General features: G+C 36.8%; 1 protein-coding gene across 1 annotated transcript; it reads left to right on the top strand.

Annotated features, from left to right (window-relative positions):
• Positions 1-61: 61 nt before the first annotated feature.
• LOC109029688 (probable ATP-dependent RNA helicase DHX35) lies at positions 62-20,791 on the top strand. The gene is made up of 10 exons (XM_019040269.2): positions 62-226; positions 1,908-2,128; positions 2,469-2,732; positions 4,004-4,217; positions 6,121-6,371; positions 8,551-8,750; positions 9,513-9,799; positions 10,944-11,255; positions 16,631-16,784; positions 17,692-20,791. The coding sequence occupies exons 1-10, from the start codon at positions 202-204 to the stop codon at positions 17,816-17,818; spliced, it is 2,055 nt and encodes a 684-aa protein (XP_018895814.2). The 5' UTR covers positions 62-201; the 3' UTR covers positions 17,819-20,791.
• Positions 20,792-21,761: the final 970 nt, after the last annotated feature.

Here is a 21,761-nt window from a genome sequence, read left to right as displayed (position 1 = left end):
CGTCCAAGGTCAGGGGGGTCTAAAGCTAAAGTCTAAATCACCTAACCTCCTTCCTTTATTTACCATGTCACGCCGGTCGCCGATACAGCATGTATTCTTTTGAAGTTTTTTTTCATTCAGACTATCAAAATCAAATTGTGTACGAGACTAATTAGTGCCCTTCCCTAGATCAAACTGTCCTCACGAATCACTCTCTCTGAAATGATTGGAAAGTTTTTAAAGCCAAGTAAGTACTTGCTGGAACTTAACCTGTGCACGTTGTTCTCATTAATATTTATCAACTCTCAGCCCTCACAACTACTTAGGATTCTTTCAGATTTCATTGAACCCATCTAAGCATCGAAATAAAGAAGTAAGGAACCAGTGCAAAATTGAGAATTCATTTGTTACGCAAGGGAGGGGTGCTGAAAGTGCGTGACTACAGGCCAATTATTGAAAGTTTCAAGCAGCCCAATGAGCAAAGACATTGAATCACGTAGACTGTGCGTCCGGCTCGGTTTAGTACAGGCGAAGCTAGACAAGTTTCTGGAAGCTCCATAATGGGCGGGCGCCGAAGTGGAACAAGCGTGTGTCCCAAGCACTTGAAGAGACTGTAGAGAAGCAATGGAGATTTCATACCTGCGCTCGGTTTTTCACGAATATCTTGTTTAGAGTCCATTTTCAGACAAAATTCCTAAGAAGAAAAGTTTTAGAACATATAATTTTACAATGGAACAGCACTGTTTCATTTTTCCGAACTGATTATTAACTGAGAAAAAAAGCCTCACAATGCGATAAAAATTCACTGAAGCCGCTACTGCGCAGAGGCAGATGTGCGCAACTGAGACACACGAACTCATCGATGCAGGTCGGTGCCAACACTCATCGGCATGCAAATTTTTAAAAGTTGTCTCGCCTTCCGTAACTCGGATGCATGGTTTATAAGATTCAAGGTTTTTGCCAATAAGACATCGAATTGCGATGTATTGCATGGTTAAGATAGGGCTACATCTTGTTGTCTCAGGTAGCCATAGTTTCATTAATCTGGTTGCTGGCATGGCGCAAGTGATTTGTCAAGGCATCCCGAAAGGGAAGAACAAATGTGAGAGCAGGGCCACTTTTTGTGAAGAAAACTGGTGCAATAGTGAAGTGTGCAGTCTTGTGTGTACCGTAATATGAAGGCTTCCAAAGAAAATGTGAAATAAAAGGAGTCTTATATCAGGGTGGCTAGCAACGAGGGAAAGTCAGGGAATGCAACTCTTCCACGAAGAGTTACTTAGGGAATTTCGCCAATGGTCAGAGAATTTTTTGTGGAGCCTGGTTCCACGTAGAAATTGGGTCCACAGCGGGCCAGCTGATTGCGTTGTTGTGCCAACATTTTGTCCACATTACTCAAGTGCCCCTAAGTACGTTGTTGTAAGAAAGTTAGGGAATTTCATTACTTAAGAGAAGTCAGGGAATGATAAAATGAAATTTTGCTAACCACCCTGTCCCTGTGTATGGAGAGCACTAAGAAGGTAGCTTTAAAATTTTTAAAAACTGCCCAAAGAGATCTGAAGTCAAAGAACTTCATCATTCCCTTTACAAGATACCTGATTCCTTCCCTGATACCCATAAAAAGTGAATTTTAAGGTACCCACCTAAGTGTTTTTGGTGGAGACCATCCCCTGGGAGACTGTTGTCTCAAATTTTGAGGGACCTGAATGACTCAGTTTTCTGGTTAAGGGAGTAAAAGGGGTCGTTCCAAGAATATGTAGTTCACAGAAAATCAAAGTTTTCAAGTTATCATGCCATTCCTTAGTGCTAATTGCAAGGAACTAATTTTGATTCCTCATATCTCTCCGGACAAATGGCCTCAAGGGAGAAAAATTTCACTCTAACCCTCAAGAGTTATGAATTGAAAATAATTAATTAAAAAAATTTTCCAGGTGGTGGGGACTGCTTGTGGGAAGAAGACAAAACTGATGTCGATCAAACAAGTGGTACCGCTTTCGTCTTCAATGCAAATGTTTCATTGTCTGTTGATCAACAAAAGCAACGCTTGCCAATTTTTGAGAGTAGATTGCACATCCTTTACTTACTTGAACAATATCAGGTCCTAGTTTTGGTTGGAGAAACTGGATGTGGTAAAAGCACGCAAGTACCCCAGGTATGTTTAAGAAGCACTCATTAGAAATTAATTTAATCAGCATCATTCTACCTGCACAGAGTTTAAACTTAGGGAAGAGTGGTGTGAAAGAAGAAGGGAAGAAAATTGTTAAATTAGTTAGTATGCTTAAGGAACACCAATTCTTGCACAACGCTCAACTGAATGAAGCTTATCGTGTTGGTAAACTTAAAAAAAAAAGAGAAAAATCCTTAATTTTAACGATCACAATTCAGGGAAAAAACTATGTTCCAAAGAAAAACTCATAATAAGTAATTGATTATTTATTCTTCTGGCTGCACAAACATCGGACATCTCAAATCGTATTTTGTACTAATTCTAGATCTTGTATGAAGCCGGCTGGTGTGAAAATGGAAGAATGGTTGGCATCACCGAGCCAAGGAGAGTTGGTGCCACCTCACTTGCCAAACGTGTTGCCGAAGAAATGCATTCCCATCTAGGTCAACTTGTAGGATATGCAATTCGTTTTGATGATGCCTCTGATCCATCAACCACCAAAATAAAATATATGACCGAAGGTATTTTGCTTCGAGAAATGATGAGTGATCCTCTTCTCAGAAAGTATTCCGTGATCATGCTGGATGAAGTAAGTATTTGTTTCATTTGCTTTCATGAAGTAAGTCATAAAAGTTCACCCTTCAGTTACAAAAGTTTATGGAGTTTCAGAAATAAGTGTTGTCTAATCAAAATTGTGCCATTGGTGCAAAAATAGAATTTTTTCAGGACTGGTACCACTGTAACTAAGACTTGATATGGGTGAATTTATCTAAAACGACCCCCAGAAACATTTATTAGAAGGAAGTAAGTAAATGTATGAAGGAACAAAAATGAAGCTATCTCTGTTTCTCTTTTACAGACAATTGCTGTCTCCCGTGCCAAGAAGGGGATCTTGTTTTTGCTGTTCCAGTATTTTCACAAACATTTTATTTTTTCATGGGAGTTTTGTTGCACGAACAAGTCTGAAAATTACTTAAGTTTTTCTCATTGGGGTAAAGAAAAATCTGTATCTGGAAAATGTATGCAACATTTCTCTATTAGCTAACATATGTAGGCAAGCAATACTGAAACAGCATGTCAGACGGGTCTAAAAGCTACATGATCCTAAACCAGCCAGAAGGTTGGGTTTTGTACTGCAATAGGCCACTAGTCAAGGTGCAAACTTAAGCATTATAACATGAGTTTCTTCATCAGAATTTCACGTAGAACACAATCTGTGCAACAAATATTATTGAAAGTTACCTATGACTTAAGATATTACAGTTTTTCGATGCTTAAAGAAACCTCATCTACTAGAAAACTATAATCTACCTGGGTTACTGTAACAGTCTTTGCGGCATGAAAATATGGCAACCTTAATCTCAGTGCTTTAGCTCAGCTGTTGCTCTTTTTTTAAAAGAAAGGATTACTTTGCTTGTTCTAGAAGCCTGCTAGAACTGTTTTAGCGCAGGGTTTGATACCTGTGGACCCGGTTTTTCTTGTTAAACTAAAATTAAATTAAAAATAAATTAAGGTAACACAATTAAATAAATATAATATTTAATAAATAATATAATAATAATAATGTTTAATTTTTAATAAATGAATTAAACTTAAATATCAATTAAGATAAATCCAAATTTTTCATACCCATTGGCCATTAACAACATTAATATCTTGGTTAGGAGTTGATTTCAGTAATTTTTGTGCGAATGGTGTTCCACATGAAATTTTGGAAGAGAAACATGGATTGAAATGATTAAATTTGTGCCCTGTCTAGTGGTCTATTTTTTGTGGTTTTATGTGAACTAAGTATGTTTTTATGCATCTCTGTGTCCTAAAGAAAAAAATGTACATGATTTTTTTTTTTTTTTTTGTCAGGTGCACGAAAGGACTCTCCTCACAGACATTCTTCTAGGATTACTCAAAAAAATTTTGAGAAAACGCAAAGATTTAAAACTCATTGTTGCATCAGCCACCGTTGACGCAGAGGAATTAAGAGATTTCTTCAATCAAAATAAAAAGAAAAAAGAAATGGCTTCAATCATAAGTATTGAAGGTCGGTTGTACTCCATCTCTGTTTTCTATAGTAAAGGTTAGTATTCTTGCTATGTACTCTTAACTGTGATGGTAATTCATCATGATGTTGCTGAAAAACAATGATAAAGTTTTAAGAATAAATATGTGTTCAATTTTTTTCCGATTGATGAACATCTCAGGAAACTAGCAATACTCTACAGGGTGTCTAGCAACCTGGGGAACTGGGAGAACAGGGAATTTTTTGTGTGTGTGTGTATGTGTGTGTGTGTATGTGTGTGTGTGTGCGTTGAAGAAATCAGGGAAAACGCCAGAGAATTCGCAAAAATGTGGCATGTCAGGGAATTTTATTTTGCAAGCAATTTTTTTGTCAGGGAAATCAAAAAACACAGATTTTTTTTTTTTTTTGAAAATTGATGATGAATGAAGATTCAGAAAAATGGAATCGATACTTAAATTTCTACCAGAATTTCCGCTCATGTCTTTTAAGTTTTCAAAATTAGGTAAACGCATCTTGTATGAGTTTGCATTTTGTATATATTTTCGTATGTATTATGCTCTATTCATTACATTATATCCCTAAAATATGAACAAATTCCTACTTCAAAATTAAAATTAAAAACTTTTCCGCTTTTGGAGGCCGCACAAGGAATGATCAAAAATTTTAAAAAAGTACTCTGAGTCGCACTGATGATGCTCCATGGGCAGGAGCGAAATGCGTCCGCAATAATAATTAATTGATGTGCAAGTGAGTACTTTTTTTAAAAAATTTTGTTTTTTCAAGTTCCTACTTATATCTAATCAGTTCAACCACGTCGAATAATTGGGAATATTTTTCCTTTTTGTCAGGGAATTATTTTTCCTCTCTGTCAGGGAATTTTAGATTTTCCCCCGATTTCTTGGTTGTTTTTGTCAGGGAACACAGGAAAATATCAGGAAATTTCGTTTTTGAAAATTGCCAGACACCCTGCTCTACGCTAAACAATTGTATTTTTTGCTTTTGCATCGATAAAGTTCCTCAGTAGTGTAAGAGCCAGTTCCACTTTTAACGTTACTACTGAAAATACCACCACCCTTGGCTCCACCACAGGAGAATTTTTAGTAACTGTACATTAGGATATTAGAATTCAAGCATGTAAAAATAAATTTTCCAAAGCCTCTAGAATTATAATCTCACTTGTTTTCAGAACCTGTTCACTGAATAGATAGGATTAAAAATCTTAATATTTATCCGGGTTCAGTGATGTGTATTGAAATAATTTTTAGACAGAATTCTTGTCAAAACTAAGATGACAATCAGTCCGAGTTCGAATATCAGTGAGCACTTAAGTTGTCATTCCTGGATATCAACTATGGAAAACCGTGAATTGTTTAGCTGCGGCAAGTTGTTTGTCTACCAGCCAGTTCCATCTAGACATTACTGATGCAATACTGGCATTACTTCATGCAAGAAGAAATACTGTGGGAGAGGCATGTGCTGACTGGGACAAAATCGTGGAATTTTTTCAAGATTCATGTAGCTCATAGGTCAGAAACTTCCAAAACGTTTCCTAAAAATTAAAAAAATTGTGAGTTCCATGAATAGAAGATATCCATTGAAGAACAAGGAAGTGATTGTAAAAGTGGTGTCCAGCGAACTGTGTTTGATCGTGAGTGTAAAATGGACACAGGAAGTAATTATATTGAAGCAAAAGCAAGTGAACCTTCAATAAATGATTATGGTGTCGATCTAGGAAGTGGAAATAGTGTTGTGCTGCTTTTATGTTTAGGTACTAAGATGAAAATCAAAGCATCAAAAATTTACAACAGCATGGGTTTGCTACTTTGGAAAACAAAATACCTACAGTCACTTGAAAGTTTATAATCTGTCACGTTTTAGACACTCAATGTTTCACATTTCTTAATGTGACTTATTTCATAATGCGACTTTTCTTACCTGTTTATGACTTTTGTTTAATCAGAGCCAGTACCGAACTATGTGAAAGGATGCGTGGAGACAGCTATAAAAGTGCATGAGCATGAACTTCCCGGTGACATTTTGATTTTCCTTCCGGGAAAAGAAGAAGTTGATACTGCCGTTGAAATGTTAAGAGAACATGGAAACCAAATCAAGAGAAGTGACAAAAAGCTTTTAGTTCTTCCATTGTATGGTTCTTTGCCAAACTCTGAGCAGCTCAAAGTGTTCAGATACACTCCACGTGGACTGCGGAAGGTACGTATTCCATGAAACTCCAGGCCCTTTGCTGTTGTGTTATCGGAGGCAGTAAGTTCATAAATGAACTTTCTTGAAAAAAACTACATGGTTGTAACTTTTTATGATAAACTAGATCTTAAAATTTCATGTGAAACATTTCATGAAATTCCAGATTAATATGAAAGATATTGAAAAACATTTTTTGAAACTAAATGAAAGGCCAATGGTTCTTGCTCTTTAGTATTTTTAGTGCAAGTTGCACACTATGGACTAAGCCATGTGAGGTGCTCATCGTGTGGTGGCCGTAATCAGGGCCGTTAGAAAGGGGCAAGCCGGCCGGCTGCATGAGCTCCGCTGTGTGCTGCTCGATGTGAGTGTCGTGTGGCTGACGGGCGCGGAGTGAGCTGAGAGATGAGCTCGCGGCTGTATGTAGCCGTGACAGTGTCAAGCTACAGCCAATGAGCTGAGCTGGTTGGAGGAGTGGTGGCTAGCCATCTCAACACCAAGCCCCTGAAAATATGTTCATGTTTCACAACTTAGTGACATTTCATGAAATATTTCACAGAAATTTCCGATCTTTCATATTTTTCATTTCACTTATGCTACCCCGGTTAAATAGCATCTAAATGGAAAATTCTCTTGAGAGAAGCTTCAGTTCTTTATCAAATTTCCTCAAATCATCCGAAAGGCACTCAAAAATCGTTTGGATAATCGAGAGTCGACGAATTTTATTTTTAACTTTCTAAAAAGGGCCTTTTTGATCTTCATGTGGGACAAAACAGGGATAAAAGCTTCTTGCATTTTCAAATTGGGGCTTCTTTGCCAATTAAGGGGCAAGAAAATCTGAAAAACTCCTTGAAGCTTAATGGAGAATTTGCAGGTGTCTTAAATTTTGTAAATTTCATCTTTTAAATGGTACTACTAGGAAAACTGACCACGAAGATATCCCTGGTTTCTAAATTGGACAATTATTGGAGGAAATATCACAAAATAACCTATTCTGCCAAAATTCAATACATGTGTTTAAATGGAAAATGCCGCCAGATGACATCACAAGGCGGCACATTTTTTCACTTTTAAATCCATTTTTCTCCAATTTCCCTTGTCAGAAAAAAATGTTTGAAAAATACTGCGAACTCAGCTCAGTAGGCACTCTCAGATGAAGCAATAAAATTTTTGTGTGCAAATTCGCCACTTGCTCAGTATTTTCAGAAAATAAATTTTTAAAAAAAATGGATGCCACTGACCTATTGAAATTTTGCATAGGTATTATAAGCCAATAACATATTTTTAAAATCACACCATTTTCAGTTGGAAGGAAAGCTCACTGTAATAATACTGAGGTTTAGCCGTTTGTAAATAGAGTGAAAATATTAGCCTAAAAATCTTGTAATTTTTTTTGTTGTAGTAAAATGTATTGTTGCAGGGAGTCTACCATCAGCAAAAACAGGAAATATTCGGAAATATTAGGAAATTCGATTAATCAGGAAAATATCAAAAAACCGACGGTAAAATTCTCAGTGCCTAAAACCTTTTCAAACATTTAATTCAATTGATAAAATGGACTGCATTTTGCAATTAGGACCTATAAACTCTGGCTCATCTGAAAAAACACTTATGTGCATAGGGAAACTAATGGCACATATCGACAATGAAACTACCAAACCACGTATCTCGGTTTGCGACGTCGCAGACTTCCTGTCATACTTTATTTTTTAAATGAAAAACTACTCAACATCTAGTCTTGAAAATTTCTACGATTTTTCCTCTTTGTACGGAGAAAATTCCGTGAAAATTTCAAGGAATAATATTGATTTGGTCTACTTCAAAAAAATAAAATGTGAACGTAGATTTTTTTTAAACACCGCAAACAAGATACTTGGTTTGGTAGTTTCACCGTCGATATGTTGTTTTTAAACTGGGCCGGAATGTATAGTTCCTAATTGCAAAATGTAGTGCAAATATGCTGATTTTTTAAATCAATGAGTGTCAAGAAAATCAGAAGAAATCAGAAAATTTTATTTAAATTATCAGGGAAGTCCAAAATGAAATTTTAGTTGACACCCTATGCTCAACTTCCCTGCTCTGGTCTCCATCATTTCATAAACATTTTCATGAACATTGTCTGTTCCTTCGAAACTCGTGTGTTGAATCCTAATTCATCCAGTCCTGATATTTCTCTCATTTTGTCTTATAGATAGTAGTTGCTACTAATATCGCTGAAACATCGGTCACTATTCCTGGTATCGCCTACGTCATCGATTGTGGATTCCAGAAATTGAAATGGTTCAATCCTGAGTCGCAAACAGATGCATTGATTACAGTACCAATCTCACAAGCGTCCGCTGATCAGCGAGCAGGGCGATCTGGTAGAGAAAGACCAGGAAAAGTCTTCAGGTATTTATCCTCTGTAGCTTATTTTACGAAAATCCACTTTTTCCCTCATACTGCGCTTTGTAGGCTTTCACTCTCGAACTTACTGTATTGAACACACCAACTGTAAGGCTGTACTCGTCGTAGCGTCTAGAACTGTGAAACTACTACAATCTTGTGCGGTTGTGGTGTTGAAAAAGGGGGCTGTAAAGTAATATGCCTTCGTTTCATCATTTTATCTTTACTTATTTACAATTCTGAGGTATATTTTCTTTTCTTTAATATGAAGTAAACATTGCCTCAGTTTCTCAATTGCTTTTTCATAGCTTTTTTTATCAGTCATCATTTAATGCTGCCTTCATTCAAAAATCATACACATTTTTGAGGGTCTTACCGTAAATCAGATCCTCTTTCTGAGAGTATATCCAGCCATTTTTAAAATTTGGCAAAATACTGGCTGTTTTTTAACAAAGCTGATTCTTCAATGCATTTGATGCTTAATCAGTTAATCGACAGACATGAATAGGTTCTGTTGCAAAAAGAAAGAAGATTCTTGTTTACCCTTCATGTCAGTATCAAAGAAGTTGTGAGCTCCCACTATTTTTGTAAATTTCAGGAAATTAATCGTACTGGTGTTAGGGAAGAGGAAGGATAGTGAAATAGGAAGGAAATTTATATCTCCCAGCAAAATTTGTCTATCTTGTTCTCTCTTATTTTCTGCTCTCTCTTATCATTCTCTGTTTGTTTTATGTATTAATGTTTTGTACTTATATTTTTTAATTTCAGGTTGTATACAGAGTCTGCCTACAGTGAGTTAAGTGAAGCTACTCCTCCTGAAATGCAGCGGACAGAACTGTCGTCTGCCATTCTTCAGTTGAAAGCATTAGGCATCAGCAATATTTTGCGCTTTCCGTTTCCTTCGCCACCTCCAGCGAAAAATGTTCTAAGTGCCTTGGAACTCCTGTTTGCGTTAGGTGCATTGGACGAAAGAGGAAATCTAACAGAACCAACAGGCTTGCAAATGGCGGAATTCCCTCTACCTCCACTCTATTCAAAAGCTTTGCTTGTTTCAGGTTTGTCCTATCTTTGCTTGAGTCTCGCTAAACTCAATTCTTTGTGTTGTTATCCTCTGCTTATCTGGGCTGGGCGGATCGGAATGAGTAAAGATCAGAATACTCTGTTCATAAAACATTAGCTCCAAAGATTGTCAATAGCATGTATGTGTTAAATATAGTAAAAGTAAGCAAGTCTGTATCATAAGAGTATGCAAGGATCTTATTAGAGAGAAGTTATACATTTTTATTTTAACCAAGCCGTAGTCTCTCATGTTTCTAGAACCTTGGTGATTGTTTGAACAATGTGTTTTTATGACTGATAACCATCTTATCGATCCTAATTCTGCATCTACTGGAATCAGCAGATGAAAGTGAGAATAAAGGAAGATATGAAGGCAATCTAGGACCTAACCCTCATCTTGTTCCATCCTGCAAAGAATGTTCGGAAAGTACCCTTACAAGCTTAAGTGATGCACCAAACAATGAAAAAGTGGAGTTTGTTTTAGTGTCCATTTTGCATGCACTGTGTCTATTGAAAAATTTATCAGGAACTGAAGAATGAGAACATGTTACTTCTTTGAAGGGCTTGAAGACGTATTTTTGACTATTTAACATTTTACACATTTTTTTGTGGATCCCAAGTTTGCAAATTGGAAGTTTTATCATATGTTTGATGTTGGTCTTTATTTCAGTAGCTGCATCAATGGGGCTGTGGCGTGGAATTTTCACAGGGTCATATTGTAGTTTTGCCTGTGTAAAATTTGTGATCAACCAAAAAGTTCATTAAAAAGTCCAAAAAAGCACTCCTGAAAGAAGGAAAAGAATTCAAAATTCGACCAATCAAAAGTCAACTTTTTAATTGAAGTAGCAAGGCGAAGCCTGAAACTGAGACCAGCCAATCAGGAAGCGCCATTTCCCATGCCGGACCACATCATCAGAGCTCACCAAATATTTTGTTTTAAATGGGTCCTATTTTTGGCATTTTCTAAACAAAGTTTCTTTGCCATTTAGGGCGGAACAAAATTTGAAAAAATTCCTGGAAGTTCGGTTCACTCCGTATTTTCAAGTAATGAATAATAATAATTAAAAAAAGAAAAAAAAGAGAAAGAAAGTGCCTCTGACCAATTATCTGTATTTTCATTCTCTCTTTTTTTCTTTCCAGGAGACATGGGTTGTTCAGAAGAAATGGCCAGCATCATAGCCCTCATGCAGGTTCAGAATATCTTCACTAGACCTCAGGGTGGTCAAGCTTCAATCAAAGCCAAAGTCGAAAAGCGAAAATTTGAAGTCGAAGAAGGGGATCTCCTCACGTATCTAAATACTTATAACTCTTATGTAAAGCATTTAGAAGATGAAAAAGAATGGTGCCATAAACGATTTTTGAATTACAAAGCATTACGGCGGTCGACAGAATTAAGGGAGAGAATACTGAGATTACTGAGAAAAATGGATGTGCCCATTGTTTCCTGCAAAGGTATTTTTTTGTTCTGTGCATTATTTTACATACTTTTTTTTACCTCTCCTGACTTGAACAATTGTAGAATGAGGAGTTTGCATTTCCAACTCTCAGGATACATGGGTTTTAATGATGTCACCTGTATAGCTTCCTTCAGTTCATAATTGGAAAGGAGTTGCGCTGGTCACAGAATCTTGTCTTGATGCTTGATTTTTGTACATCAGCTAAAAATAATAAGACCTGTCCAAACGGCATTTTTCTATATTGAATAATAACCAAGATATCATGCTTTGAAAAATTTGGTTTATAACATCATCCGCCTCGGTGGTGACACCCTTGGTTTCTTCGACCTTGCTTTTATCAATCAGTGAAACACTTGTTTGCACTGGTTACTCAACATAGCACTTGGATGAAAGGAAAGTGAAAGAAACCAAGAGTGCCAGCACAGTGGTGGATGATGGCACAAACCGAATTTTTCAAAGTGCCATATCTCGATTAATATTGAACGCAGAGAGTTGCTGTTTGGACAGATTTTATTATTTTTAGCTGATCCTCAAGAATCAAGCATCAAAACACGCTTCTGTCATCAGTGCAACTGACCCAATGCCTCCTCTGTCTGTGCAAGAAAGGTGTCCTCTCCCCTCCTAAGAGTCAGCAGCATTCTTTCGTTGGACCAAATTGTTATAAAGTTTACTTTTGTTTTGACTGTTGGAGTATGGATGACCATGAATACACTTTTGAACAGTTAAATTGTCTTTCATTCATTGAAACTGTGTCAATGGATGAAAAAAGAAAGATTCTATAAATGAATTGAATAGTTCATCTAAAGTAAAATGTGAAATAGTAGGGCGGATAAGCATAACAATCGTGCATTTCTGGAAGAAAGCATGAAACTTTCAGGATATCATCTTTACCTATAGAAGGTTCAATTTCGCAAGTGAGCCCAAAATTCTGAGGCCATGGGGGCCGGGGGGGCAGGGGGCCCTGATTTCGCTATGTTTTGCCGAATTTTTGCGTTGGATCATCGTGAGAACGCCGTTAACAATGTAAAATGTGATCAAAACCTGTGTAAACGTCATTAATAGGTTCTCTCAAACAGTATCCTAAAATGCTAGCACTGTCCGATCCCGGAGCACCCCTCAAAATGCCTAAAATTCAAAATGGCGCCCATAATAAGGCCTCCGGAATATCGGTATTTTCACTTGTGCATATCCTGTCATGTGAGGTATCGTTTTCCATGTAATTTTGGTCGCAGATTTCATATTTGAAGTCAAAACAACCCCCCGGTCAAAATTGGTGCCCCCAATCCAAGATGGCGTCCAGATTTGAAAGGCAGGAGGGTGCATTTTTTAAACTTTTACGCGATAAGGCAAGTGATATGTCATTTCCTATGTAATTTTGGTCGTAGATTTCATTACTGAAGTCAAAACAGTCCTCCGGTCAAAATTGGTGCCTCAAATCCAAGATGGTGGTCAAATTTTAAAGGCAGGAGGGTGCATTTTTTCAAATTTTTACGTGATAAGGCAAGTGATATGTCATTTCCTATGTAATTTTGGTCGTACATTTCATTATTGAAGTCAAAAAAGCCCTCCGGTCAAAATTGGTTCCCGAAGTCTAAGATGTCGGCCAAATTTGAAAGGCAGGAGTGTGAATTTTTATGAGAAAAATAATCACGTGAGATGACAAGAAAGGTAGGTATCAATTCGTACGCATTTTTAGTCAACAAAACGAATCTAAATGAAATGTAAAAAAAATCTTTTACACAAAAATGAAACGAGATAATCAAGATGATTGCCATCATGGCTGACAAGTGAAAAATGATGAGCCACTAATAGTGAGGTGTCTTGCTGGTTACTGCACAAAAACTCTGAACTCAATTTCAGATGCCCTAGACTCAGAGGATGAACAATTAATAAGTACCGAAAATAATTTAGAAAACTTTCAGTCGGTTTCAGTTGGTGGGTCTCTACTCCATCGAGTGCGATCGAAGCATAGGCATACTTACGAATCCATTGCACAAACCTATGTTGCATCAAATTGATGAGCAGACTCCAATGTTTCTTTGCGTTTTCAAAGTGATGTTAAACGCGCAAAATCCGAGATGATAGCTGTTCTTGCATGCGTTTACTGGTTGCCATTTAACCCCTCACATCCATAAAATAGGAACAGCAACTTTATTCTGTACGCTTTTATGTGATCCTTACCTGCAAGAATCTAAAGAAAGGTTCTTGGAACCTAATCAAAACCATGAACGGATATAAAGAGCTGGAAAAGAGTAAATCGATGGTGAAACTGCTTAAATACTATTTCGGTTTGCGGTGTTGCAGACTTCTTGTCATACTTCCGTTCCTTCATTAAAAAACACTGGAGTCATTTCTTGTAAACTTTGCTTGTTTTCACTCTCTATGTGAGGAATATTCTGTAAAAATGTCAAGCCATGATGTTGGTTTGGTCCCCTTTCAAAAAATAAAATAGGAGCGAATATTTTGAAATCCTGCAACCAAGATACGCACTTTTGCTGTTTCACCGTCGAAATATTACTCCTCAATGGTACCCAAAAATGTGACTTTCGAAGACCTCCGTCATCATATATCGAAGGAAAAATTTCCAGCTTTCAAAGTCTTCATTCAATTAGAGAAATTACCCTCGATATCATCAGCAATGAAGTAGGTAACATTCATTTAGGAGCTACTTTTATACTCAACTGTGGATGGGATGAAGTGATCTGGATGCTTGTCTTTGGGGATGGATGAATAAAAACAAGGAGCTTCATCCTATTTTAAGTGACTTGCCTCCAGCTTTCGGAATCCCCGCTTAAAATTATACGGTGTAATTGTAAGAAAGGGAGTGACACCATGCTGTACCACCAAGAAAATAATATTTTCGTTCTTAGATTCATGCAGAAGTTCTGAAGACTCCAACTGTAAAAACTTACAGAACCGTAGGAGGAAGATCCTGAAGAGCCTCACTGGGAATGTGAATCAGCATAAGTTGATTAGGATTTTCTCCTATACTGACTGGAGAGGGTACGGCAGGTGCGTCGCGTAAAATGTCCTTATCTTTATTGAGAAATTATATGGGCTTAAAAATGAATAAAATAGCTCATTATAGATGCTCCTGTTAACATCATTCCTACCGTGGACGGCCAAACTGATCACCCTCTTAATTATCTCGTATCATTTTTGTGTAAAAGATTTTTTTTACATTTCATTTAGATTCGTTTTGTTGACTAAAAATGCGTACGAATTGATACCTACCTTTCTTGTCATCTCACGTGATTATTTTTCTCATAAAAATTCACACTCCTGCCTTTCAAATTTGGCCGACATCTTAGACTTCGGGAACCAATTTTGACCGGAGGGCTTTTTTGACTTCAATAATGAAATGTACGACCAAAATTACATAGGAAATGACATATCACTTGCCTTATCACGTAAAAATTTGAAAAAATGCACCCTCCTGCCTTTAAAATTTGGCCACCATCTTGGATTTGAGGCACCAATTTTGACCGGAGGACTGTTTTGACTTCAGTAATGAAATCTACGACCAAAATTACATAGGAAATGACATATCACTTGCCTTATCGCGTAAAAGTTTAAAAAATGCACCCTCCTGCCTTTCAAATCTGGACGCCATCTTGGATTGGGGGCACCAATTTTGACCGGGGGGTTGTTTTGACTTCAAATATGAAATCTGCGACCAAAATTACATGGAAAACGATACCTCACATGACAGGATATGCACAAGTGAAAATACCGATATTCCGGAGGCCTTATTATGGGCGCCATTTTGAATTTTAGGCATTTTGAGGGGTGCTCCGGGATCGGACAGTGCTAGCATTTTAGGATACTGTTTGAGAGAACCTATTAATGACGTTTACACAGGTTTTGATCACATTTTACATTGTTAACGGCGTTCTCACGATGATCCAACGCAAAAATTCGGCAAAACATAGCGAAATCAGGGCCCCCTGCCCCCCCGGCCCCCATGGCCTCAGAATTTTGGGCTCACTTGCGAAATTGAACCTTCTATAGGTAAAGATGATATCCTGAAAGTTTCATGCTTTCTTCCAGAAATGCACGATTCTGGGGACTTTTTCCCCTTATCCGCCCTACTAAAAGAGAATATCACATCAATTTTCAATTTGCTGCTACTTCTTGTTGATTTAAACATTTACTCTAATTTAACTTAAGACTAGACTTATGCAATTATGGATTTTTCAATTCGATTACGATTAACAAAATTAATTAAGATTACGATCACGAGTACAATTAAAATTTGGAAAAACTGAAAAAGTAAAACAGAGTACCATAATATTTTTTTTTTTTTTTTCTTTGCTAATAACGAAGTTATTTTTTGGCTTTCGTGACCAAAAACAAAGTTGAAGTATTTAAGTTCTTGAAGATATTTTTTTAAAAAGTTTGAAAGCTGATAATTTTCCTCCAATATTTTTTTTTCTTCTTTCACTTGAAGTTGACTCATTGTCTATTTTTCTAAAAGATCCTTTCCACCCAAAATAAACTAGACCCGCCAACTATTTAATTTTTTTTCTATTTGATGCACTGCCAACCTCTCCAATCAAGAGTATTCGAAGAACCTTTATCATCGACATGAAATCGCGGCACAAGCCCGATGGATGGGGATATTTTTGCGGGGTTATCACTATTATCAGTGCGAGTTTTTACCGCCGGGTGCTAGCAGCATGCTACCGTAGATGTCATGCAAATTTGAACAAACGCGGCGGGAATTTTAAATTCAAAATGCGGCGCGAAACTGGACATTCTGTGTAGTCAAATTAATCGAATCAATCATAATTAATTTCTCAAAACGGTCACGATTACAATGAAAAAATTAATCGCTATTACTATTATCGTTCGATTAATCAAACAGGTCTACTTGAGACTTTATTTTCAAGCTTTTCGTTGAGTAAGATTTTAATGCGTGTAAAATTTTAAAGAAGTAAAAGTTTTATTGTGTTTTAATTCTTACTTGAATAGATCCAAGCTAAAAAGTCATATGTACATCGAAGTGTTTCAAAGTTTCATCTCCTATTCTGATTGTTTGGAAAGAAACCAACCAACATTTTTACTTACTCTTTTGTGAAAATAACCTTCATAGAAGCGAGAAAAATGGCAACAATTTTCGAGTGAGGATGTTGACCTGTTCCCCTTCAAAAAATGTAAACAGTAGATGTAATTTTGAAACTCTACACTGCAAATGTGACTGTTTTGTCAAGTTCCATCTATTTGCTGTGTTTTATCATCTTAGGATTTCCCACAGATGTAAAATTATCAGGCTATTTGTTGTTTTGAAAGGCACTTACTGTAATCAAGAAGCATCCCTTGAACTCACTGGGGCAACTGGTTATATTTATTTTTTACATCTGTTTTCAGGCAACTCAGTGAAAATTTGTCGTTGCATTGCTGCCAGTTTTTATCCAAATGCAGCATATCTTCATCCCTCGGGTGTGTACCGTTCTGTGCGAGGACAACAAGATTTTTACATACATCCTACTTCGGTCCTCTACAATGTACAACAACCTCAATGGTAAAATTTGCAGGTTTTTTTTTCTCTCAATTTTCTTCCTTCCAAACTCCGTTATGGAATGTTTTTACTTCAACGCCAAATGAAGAGGTTACCAACAGAAGAGCATTTCAATTACATGTTCTGTTTCTTCTTTGCCTAAAGAACACATCATGAAACTGCAGAAATGCATATTTCAATTTGATGTGTTGCAGACACCCTGTCATTCCTCATCCTCTGAATAGAATATGGAACAACATTATTTCTTAAGAGCTTCGGTGATTATTCTGTTCTATTTGAGAAAAATTCTGTGAAAATTTCCAGCCATAGCGTTGATTCAGTAATCCTTTTAAAAAATAAAATAGGAGCAAGATTTTGAAATACCGCACTTGATATACATGTTTTTGGTTTCACTGTTCAAATTCTCCATTTTTTCTACAGCTATTTATGCTTAAGTAAGAAAAATAAAGTCCATCTTCTCACATTGAAACCTTATGAAAGAAGTAAACTTGAAACCTATTTCTCAATGTTATAGCTCTTTGTGACTTGGTTTTTTTTTTTTATCCAATGCTTCTTATTTGATGGAACTAATTTGAATTTCTTACTCCTCTCGTCACTCTGAATAAAAGTTCAGCTGAGCGCTTAGCTATTTCCTGCGTTCTCTCTGAGATTTTCAGCTCTGAATATTTGCAGGCTTGCCATTGTTTGCATTACGTACAAAATTTCACCTATTTCCTCTATTTCCATTTACTGCAGTCAGCATTCTAGATTTAGATTTCTGTGTACCTAGACATTAGGTGCCACAATACTGCAAGCTCCTACGTATGGACAACTTGTTGAAGAAACGAATGTCATTCTTCTCCTATCTACGTTTTTTGGGGAAAAGATACTTTATTTGTAATTCTATAATTCATATTTGTTCCTTTTTCAGGATTCTGTACTGTGAATTGCTTCATACGGACAAAATCTACATGAACGAGCTGACAGCTATCGATCCAGCCTGGCTTGAAGAACTTGCTCCACATTTTTATCACAAAACCTCCGTTGACTATGGCTGATCTATTTCACTCACTGTAAGCATGGTGGAAGAATATTTTCTGGATGTCCATAAAAACTGTTTATATGGATTGCTAGGATTGTCACTCACTTAAAGGTGTCAAGATGACTGAACCAGTTCATCATTTTCCACAGGTCTGGTGTGTCATTTTTAATTGATTGGTTCCTTTTAATAGGAAACCAATTCGTTGTAAAAACTGTCAAGACAAAATTGGCAAGGATGATTAATTGACTAAAATTTAAGCTCAGAACCTTGTAGGCCCGCAAATAAGTAGAGTCCTGTTGTTTCACCATTTAAATGTTCAATAAGATGCTGCAGCGGTAGCGTGTTGCTATGTAATTGACAATTTGCTCATTAAAGAGGGATCTTTTAGTGCATCTCTTTTGATCGTTACAGGAGATAGATTGACACTGTTTGATCGAAAATTCATGGATGGTGAATTGCCACTCCCTCTCTGTCTCCCTTCTTTTTTCCAATGTTTAAGGAAGAACTGCAATAAATTATTTTCTTGCAAAACAAAAGCTGCTGCGAGTTAGAAACATGAAACTTGTGTGAAAGATTCTTCATTAGTAATGGTTTGTTAGGAGGAGATGAAGCAAAGAAGACTGAAAAACAAACGGAAATTTGTTAAGAATTTAATCAATCAAAGAGACACAAGAATTTTAGGCAAATAAGAAGGGAATAATCAAACACAAGACAAATAAATAAATAAATAAAATTAGATGATACGAATCTACAATAGAATAAGGGTTGAGCATTGACAAACCCGTCTGACCCCTCGTAAATATTTTACTATATATTCAGTTAGAAGGAACTTTTCTCTAGACATGGTGAGGGTTTTGCAGTAGCCTAATTGGATACTTGGGCTTTGTGTGAATAAAGCTCCATGTAACCTGTTGCGACAGCTGCCTGTTTTGATGATAGTAGTCTGAAGAGAAGATAATCGCAATTATTATTATGCCAGAAGTCCAGGTTTGTAGACTAATATGACTAAAGTTTTTTTGTCGCAGCGTTCTGAAAAACGCGTATATGTTGAATTATGTTGTGGTGAAAGGTTGGCTTTTCTTGAAAGTATACCTAAGTTTCTGAAGGGCTTTTAGCAAAATAAGAAAAAAAAAGTTTCACGGAGCACTGAAAGTGCATTGCTGATTTTTACTATCCATGGGATGTAGCAATGAGGGAAAAGTAACTGAAAATATTACAGCTTGACTATCTTATCTTCTAGCTTAATAGGTAACTTAAATCTAAACCACTGACAATCTAGCAGCGACGTGGGACTGGACCTCTGCTGTCCTTTCGCTTGCTCTTGATAGGGATCGCTCAATGTCCCTGATGATCCGTCTTTGGACCCACGGGGCTAGCTCGGAAAACTTCGTGTCTGGCGTTGGCAGGCTGAGGTTGAGCTTGCAAAAAGTTGAGTCTCGCATACAAGAACTCGCGTCGATGAGTAAGTGACCAGATCGCAGCAAATGTATTCTGCTGGAGCGGTAACGGTGCATTTCTCCTTGTTTCTGAGTTGAGCATAGATCATAACCAACTTAAAACCCATCAAGCATACTGTTTAAATTAACCAACTAACACCTATCAATACGAAAATCAATCCTGTCAATCATGTTGGTTTCGTGCAAATCGACGGACATATTGAATCTACCATGTTCCCAATTCTGAACTGCATTTGTCCGATAATTCAAGACCTCACCATTTTGGCCAGGCAAACGAATATCGAAGAGCTAGGAAATACAGAGGCTTACCACATATTATGGGACTTTATATATGAACACGAATATACAGATCCTGGCAGTGTAAGAGTAAAACTGTATCTACAGGAAACTTATTCGAATCCTAGAAATCGACGGGGATTTTACGTGCGACGTGCCTTGATCCAGAAAATGTTTCAGTTCTTACTTCACCACGACGATTAAAACTTTATAAAATGAGTTAGAGATTTACCCTTTTAAAGCGTGTGGAGCAAGTTAAAATTCTCAAAAGTCTATGCCAGAAATTTTCCATAGTGTAATGAATAAGAGTTAGTTTTCGGCACAAGAGTTAGTTGAAAACTTATCTTATTCTCATTGGTGATGTGATATGAATATGAATAAAAGTTCAACAATATTAACTGTTTCGGCACCAGCTGATCTTTGTTAACGTAGGATCAACAAACTACAAGAAATGGAATGGAAATTAAAGAGACTAAATTTTGAGATGAAGTTTGTCACTGTATTACTCCGAAATTCATAAGAAAGTTGCACAAAATACGGAGAACAAGAGTAGATGAAAAGTCGACAAATTTTCTACACAACGATGCCTTTTTAAGTGTTGAGAGTGAGAAACACTTGATGAAAAGAAATTAGAATGGTCACTTGAGGCTAAGAACTGAGAGAGAACAGAAAATCACTATGAGAGAGTGTATGTTCCTAGGGTCTGAGAGATGGAAAAAAGACCACTTGAGAAACACAGGTCTAAGGTCTGAGAGATGGAAAAAGACTTCGATTTAGGCGCAGCGCACGCTTATATAGACTTGCTGACATCACAGGGGGCGAGACTATAAGTGTATGCGTGATTGGCTGGCTATAATGTATTATTATCAGTTGCAAGTCTAGTAATAAAAGTAATGAAGGTGAACTGAATGATAGGGTGTAAAGAAGATTTGAGATCGAAAAATGAGCTTTTGTAAGACGGAAAAATGGATGTTAGAAAAATATTGGAAAGTGTTGACACATTCATGTGTTAATTCCAGATTTTTTAGTACACTTGCTGAATCGAAATGTTTTCACTGAATTTTTAGCGTCAGCAAAATGAAATGACTCACTTGTGTCAGCATGTCAATAGCTACATAATAAGATTCTGTATGTACTCTCTGATATTTTATTTGTAAGTTATAAAGTCATTGTAACTTTTTCTCATATTTTACTTTATTTTGACTGATTGCTCAAATTGCATGCATTGTTCTGGAATAAAATGTATTTTCTACGAATCACAGTGTGTCATTTTTTATCCAGCTAAGAATGAGATAAAAACACGAAGAATGGATGTGCACAGGGCTGAAATAATTGAAAAAATCAAACATATTTATTCATTACATGACAATTACTTTTATCTACACAACAAAACTGAAACTTAAAGAGCTTGATGCAAAAACGGCTTTTTTCGCCCCCCTCTGGAAGTTCTTCAGACTTTGTCTATTGATTACTCATACTTGAGCGCTTCTTTTCCCAAATTTTCAGACTCCCAAAAAATTTTGGGGGGGGGGGAGCTAGGGGGGGTGGAAGTCAAAACCTGTGAACCTCGATATCTCTTGAACAAAGAAAGATATCGAGGTCCGGTTTCGACGAAAAATCGTCTGAAATTGCATACTCTAAGATTCTAAAGGTCGAAATCCCGATGTCACATTTTTAAGTCAACATATGTGCTTTTTTCCAGTTTTTAGGTCTAGAAAATTTCTTTTAAACGAAAAATTTACAAAGATCTCAATTTTTTATTTGAACCAAAACCAGTTTTTTAAATTGCTCGTCTTTTTCCGCATCCAACGAGTGGTCCATTAAGCTGGGGAACCAAACGGTTCCGGAGTTATGATCGATTGAAGTTTCCGCTCAACGCGCGCCGACCGATTTTCGCGCGCAAAAAAGTCGAATTTGACTGTTATTAGATCAGATTGAATGTTCAAACTGAGCAAAATGCTTTATTAGGGACTCTTGAGGGTCGATGAGTTCAGAAATTACCGATACTTCCAAAAAATTCACGTTTTTAAAATTGCAGCTTCGGACAGGACCACTGAGCTACCGGTCGGCGCTCAGTGGGGCCTCTAAAATAGCGCTGCGGAGCTATAATTTTAAAAACGTAAATTATTTGGAAGTACCTGTAATTTCTGAACTCAGCGACCCTCAAGAGTCCCTAATAAAGCATTTTGCTCAGTTTGAACATTCAATCTGATCTAATAGCAGTCA

Source organism: Bemisia tabaci, chromosome 7 (assembly GCF_918797505.1).
Source record: "Bemisia tabaci chromosome 7, PGI_BMITA_v3".
Lineage (NCBI taxonomy): Eukaryota > Metazoa > Arthropoda > Insecta > Hemiptera > Aleyrodidae > Bemisia > Bemisia tabaci.
The sequence above is the reverse complement of the archived record's forward strand: the minus strand, read 5'-3'. Positions and strand labels throughout refer to the sequence as shown.

What these genes read in the sequence shown, in the direction of transcription:
- LOC109029688 (XM_019040269.2), top strand. Translation starts at nt 202, where the DNA reads ATGATTGGAAAGTTTTTAAAGCCAA. An exon ending in TGGAAAGTTTTTAAAGCCAA is followed by an intron (nt 227 to 1,907) that starts GTAAGTACTTGC and finishes AAAATTTTCCAG; the next exon opens with GTGGTGGGGACTGCTTGTGG. An exon ending in CTCCACGTGGACTGCGGAAG is followed by an intron (nt 6,372 to 8,550) that starts GTACGTATTCCA and finishes TTTGTCTTATAG; the next exon opens with ATAGTAGTTGCTACTAATAT.